Source organism: Pholcus phalangioides, unplaced genomic scaffold (genome assembly GCF_987345545.1).
Source record: "Pholcus phalangioides strain wild (caught in Gottingen) unplaced genomic scaffold, Ppha-v1.0 ptg000011l_1, whole genome shotgun sequence".
NCBI classification, from domain to species: Eukaryota; Metazoa; Arthropoda; class Arachnida; order Araneae; family Pholcidae; genus Pholcus; species Pholcus phalangioides.
In genome coordinates, this window is record NW_028301604.1 from 21,825,510 (window position 1) to 21,831,509 (window position 6,000).

Sequence of the window (6,000 nt, forward strand, 5' to 3'; positions counted from 1 at the left end):
CCTTAAAGGACAAAGACTAGTGTACTAGTAGTTACATTACCTCACATACATTTTCATTTTCTCTCCCATAAGAAGTAGCACATCTACTATACATCTGTTTTAATATTCAATAGTTTTTTTTTTATACTTTCACTGTTAAGCCCAGTTAATCAAGGTTCTACTGTATAGTAGTAACAGATTTATGAAAAATAATAATCAGCTATATACAGGGTGATTATAATTTAAGTTTTCATTCCAAATTATACAATAAGTACTGATCAGAATGACTTGAAAATTTGCATGGATACTCCTGAAGCAGTGGAAGTTTCTTTCGCAAAAGGGGAAAAAGTGCAAGTAGATGATTCTGTACTTGGCCAGAAGTCTAATCTATTGTGTGCAGCCACATCATTTCAGCACTTCCACAGCATCAGTGCGTGGATAGAACTTCTATCAAGATGCACATTGCAATACCAGCAAAGCAGCTGCTGAAGACCCATTTTGACAATAACAGGATGAATCTTAACCTTTGCAACTTCTGGCTGTGGGGGGTACCTAAAAATGTTATAAACAGTGGTCAGATTACAAACTTTGGTGAATTGCAATCTCCAGCACATTCCCTATATGTTAGAAGTTCCTCAGGAATATTAACGGGGGGTTAAGTTATTAACGTTTGGTTTAATAAAGCTGAATTGCAAGCACATCCACATCATGACCATGGCATATTCAGATTCTGTTGTTAAACAAGAATTTTTGTGCTTTCAACTTCAGGTTGGACAACATATTTAACATTTCTTAAGTAAGTTGTAGTTACTTGTTCAATTACTTCGTTTTTTTGTGATGTTTCCATGAATTATGAAATCGTGCAATACTATAACTAAGGTATCATTTTGCCATGACTGGCTATCGTTTCCATTCTGCGAGCAAATTTCCCACATGTTAGATGATGTCATTAATTTTACATTTTTAAGTATTTCTTCCCTTTTACCAAATAAAATAGAATTTTTTAAGGAATATTCATGTCAATTTTCAAGTCATTTTGATATTCGTTCTTTTTTTACAGTGTTTTGAAATCAGAACCTTAGTTATAATCACCCTGTATATCGTATAAATCATTGCTAATTAATCTGCATTATTTATGCTTCATTATATTCACCTAATTTTTATTACTTTTTACAAAATAGCTTCCTAATTAAGCATACTGAAAGTAACTGGAGAAAAAAAATTTTATATATTATATGATTAATAATATTAAAAGAATTTTCAAACACAGTAATTTATTGAGTTAAGCAAAAAATAATTAAATTGCAAAAGTTGGGTTTTTGTTAAAATGTAAGAAATATTTATTGATTAATTAGTATGGGAATAGTATGAATTACATTAATAAACATTTTATTTTAGTTAATTATTAGAAGTTTAAAAAAAATGAAATTTCTGAAAAATCATTCAATGTTAATACTATTTAAACCAAAAAAAACCGGGTTTTTTACCAACCCTGCCTTACGATGTGGCACAAGTCACAGCTAGAGAAAATGAAGAGACAACAGATGACTAACCAAGTCAAATCTATTTTGCTGAAGAGATAAGGTTATTCTCAAGATGTTTCGACAGATGTTCATGAAGCACAATAAACAATCCGAAGCAATGTGGTGTGATTTTGCTTATGAACTCAAACTTCTTCACTGAATGGATCCAAGGCCTTTAGATTATCATTGTTGATGAACTGTCTGATTTGATAATTACAGATCAGATAAAATGGAAAGTACCATTAGAGACCGTTTTATTGATGTGGTCTCAATTCAAGCAATCGGACATCCTCGCTGATAAGTTAGATGACTACAAGAATGTCAGGGCAGACATCAGCAAGAGACAGAACAATTTCCTTGAAGAAAAGTCACTGTTACAGCAACAGCACTTCAGTTATAGAGGAGGACCATCAACAGGAATGGCATATCAACCACCAACTCGAAAATACCATGGCGATAAAGGCTGGAACAAGACAGAAAACACTAATATGAGAAAAATCCCCAAAAGGAATGTTACATCTCTGTGGATTGAATCATTTCATTTGAAATTGTAACCAAAGATATAAGGCTAACACAAAAGAGAAACCAGAAGATAATGTATTGACCGCAGAAATTTGATCAGAATTATTTAATTTGAGTGAACCAAATCTGGATTTGAACCCTTTACATTATGCTGATATTTGCATAGATAACAGAAAAATCAGCAGCTTAGTGGATTCTGGTTATCAAATTCTAGTGATTCATTCTGACTGCATACCAAAACTAATAATTAAGAAAGGAAAAATTCTCTTAACGAGTTCATTTGGAGAAAGAATTGAAGCTTCACTGGTGAAGCTTCAATTCTTTATTTTTTAGTTTGAATGAAGCACTAAAGACTTTTGTAAACCTGTTGACTCTTGCTAGAACAGTGCATTATTCCACCAAACATATATGGATTACTTTGCAATACCACAGACACCGAAGGGCAATTGTCCTTCCCCCACTGAAAGGGAAAAGCACAAGTCTCCTGTGAAGAAACGAAGTGAGGAGGACGTGCTCATGGGTAAAAAGGAAGAGGACAAGGTGTCAAATATAAAAGACAAGTAGAACTGGTGACTGACTAACATGACTGAGAATTTAGGCATCACCAAAATCTGCGAATTCATATGCAAGACGGTCGGAAAAACTCGCCATCACAATACAACCGATATCAGAAGCAAATCATGAATAAATGAACGCCAGGGTCTCTGCCACCGGACTAATCCCGTTGCCGAGATCTCTTCCAGCCCAGCTTCGTGGAAGAGTCTGGAACAAAGTGAGTGTACCTAACAGTCTGAGTGTGTAGCTAGTGTTGTGTATGATATTTCAGTGCTGTCATCTATACTTCAAATTGTGAGTGAAGTGTAATGATTGAATATTTGTAGCGTTGTAGGCCTGTTGCTCTCTGTGGCGAGACTTTAACGGGGAGATCGGCTTGCATTCGCGCCTTGAAGCTGGGAACCACAAAACCAATTTCAGCCGACCACCACTGTGGGGTTCGAACCCGGATCCTCGCATCGCGAGTCCGTCATGTCACTATAACCACTCGACCACCACAGCGGCGAATACAGAAGCAAATCAGAAAAGTGCAATCTATAAATGGAACTGGATTTAAGGAGGATCATGGCGGAAACTTGCAACTGTGATGAGTTGGCTTACTTATAGAAATATTGATATATGTCGCCAGTAAGCCCGTCAGGAAACATTTCTGGAAATCGAGAAGCTCAGCAACAAAACCGCAAATTTTAATGACTTTGAAGATGCCTGAACCATGTGGAGGGATAGCAACGAGTGGCATATTTGAAGACCCATGTCCAAGCTGTGGGATCAGGTGAAGCCCCTGTACAGGCAACTCCAGGTTTAAGTCCAATGCAAGCTCAGGAACTATTATGGTAGTGACAAGATTCAAGAACACTGACCCATTTCAGATCATATGTTTAGGGACACGTGGAACCCAACTATGGGGACTATGGACCTCTTGAAGATATTACTCCGGCATTGAAAGCGAAAAATATGACGGTGCTGAAATGGTCAAAGAGGTTTTAATTTTGATGAGACCGAAGTCGAGGAAGGCATTCTGGAAGAAGTCTACATTCGAAAGACCTAAAAAAGGTGAGAATATGGTTTGCCAGGCGTCTGGCTACGATCTCTTGGATGGATTGGACTTCTGGATCAAGATGTGCGCAGACACAACCGAGGATGATTTCATCACAATTCACCACGAGACGGGACACATTTAGTACGCGCATCTGCCTCACATTTTCTGAGGCGGAATGAGTCCTGGTTCCCAGCTCTCGGCATGTGTTTCTTACATCAAGTATTTCATAAGCTTCATCCTACAGTTCCACATACATGAAACTCTGTACTCAGCCACTGGTGACCTAGGACAGCTTCACAAATGTGATATTTACCGGTCCAAAGAAACTGGCAAGCCATTCAGCCAAGGTACGGTGCTTGGTTGCAAGGAGCACTGGTGCAAAACCCTCAAGGTGATGACGGTTGGGACGTCCGAGAAGTTGGATGCTGGACCATCACTGAGGTATGTGCCATACTGTTCAGTTTCCTTAAAGAACAGAACTAACAAGAGAATTCAGTTTATGTTTATATGCAAATCCAATCTTACATGGGGGTGTAGCGTTCTGTATGCGCATCTCCGAGTTAAAACCTTACAACATAACAATACAGTATTAGGCTCGAGAGCCCAAGAAGGAATAAGCCTCAGGAGAACAAAAATTGCAAGAATTGAAAGGGGACACTCGAAAATAAATAGGATATTGGTGTGTAAAAACAATAGAGTAAGATTGTCTCCAGAGTGCACACATTCTTAGTCTAATTTTTACTAATAAATTCCTGTTTAAGTTTGTCTTGACGCACGCTTACTATTCCGAGAACCTAGGGTCACTACAGGAGGGTACTTCTAGTTCTTCCCGAAAAGAGCAGTTATAATTAATACTAAGGGGTTCAATGGTGTTTTCACGTAGCCTGCAAATATTGCTGAAAACATTTTTGCACTAAGTTAACTTCGGAAAAAATACAGCAGGATTCCACTTATAACGTTTTCAAAAACAGCTATGAAAAAACATTAGTAAGTAAACTAAACAAGAAATCTTAGTGAGAATTAGAGTCAAGACAATGAAAATAAATTGTACCAAGTTGGGAAACTTTATAAACGGGATCAACTGTAATTGTGCTATTTCCATCACGTGCTGTCTAGCTAGGAGATACTGAAACAATGCAATGAATTATATAGAGAACTTTTCTATAACGAACACCCATGGGGGATTGAAACAATTGTCTGCTAACTTAGAATGTTCACTGCAAGCATGCACGTTTAATTTTTTTCTTATACATGCTTGAGCGTCTGTAGGAGAATTTTATATAAATGGTTTGAAGATTCATTTTGATTCTGTATGCTTGTACAAGCATGTACTTCAATTTTGCTAGTACAAGCGAAATTGAAATACACGCAGGTACCCATATCGATCTTCATACTTCACAGCCCGTTTACACGCATTAAGTGATTTAGTTAAAAAAATTTTGAAGAAGTCAAGCTATTAGGTAAATTCAAGTTAATTAGGTAATTTAGTAAATGCTCATTGGATAATTTTCATACAAAGCCACACCCAACTAACAAATATCTATAGAACATACTCAATGGGAGGAAAAGTTTTTTCAGGTCGTAGCTCCTGCAACCAGTAACGTACTAACTCACAGGAAATTTTCCATGGGAGCCATTCAAGTATTGTGCATGCTCGTAGGAAAAAATTGAACATGCATGCTTGTCAAGCTGATATGTCACAGCCTTAAAGGCCTTTTTACACGTGTTAAGTAGGGTTTAGTAGTTAAAATTTAGTTAAGTTGCCAAACACTTTAAAATGTATGCAGATGTTAAGGTTTGTTCACGTGCTGTCAAGTTGAGAAGTAAATACGTGAAAAACCGGATTCTATTTTTTCGGTCAAGTAGACCTATGCATGTGCGCCAGGTGAGCCTTGTATAAAAATTATCTAATGAACATTTACTAAATCCACTTAACATGTAATCACTTTTTTTGAGAACTTGCCAACTTAAAATTTAGTTAATCACTAATTCACTTAACGTGTGTAAACAGGTCTTTACGGGATTATCAATTATAGGAGGTTATACTGTACGTTTAACACCATTTTCATGTTACCCATGATCATTTAAATCGGATAAAAAAGGAAATAAAATGTGGAAGAAATTCTCTCCTGAACATTTATTTCAAGATAGGTATGATTGAAAATATCAAAAGCATTAATTATGGTAAAAATAAAGTACTAAACAGATTCACCTGACATAACGAAGGAAAGTACTGAGCGATTCTTAAAACTTCACCGATGACTACACTTTTGAAACGTGCTAGAGAGATTCGTCAAAAATTGTCAATATATATAATTACAGAACTAACATCATCTTATCCAAAGACGCAAGGTAAAATACGCGCGAAAACACAGAAACCTT

The 6,000-nt window shown here is 36.6% G+C and overlaps 1 protein-coding gene across 1 annotated transcript in view; it reads right to left on the reverse strand.

Moving 5' to 3' along the window:
* Positions 1–6,000, reverse strand: part of LOC149080218 (poly [ADP-ribose] polymerase 2-like) — a 45,764-nt gene extending 39,764 nt beyond the window's left edge. The window contains exon 1 of the mRNA XM_089239284.1: positions 5,831–6,000. Within this exon, the coding sequence (XP_089095410.1) occupies positions 5,831–5,837 (7 nt within the window). The 5' untranslated portion in view covers positions 5,838–6,000. The remainder of the gene's footprint in view (positions 1–5,830) is intronic.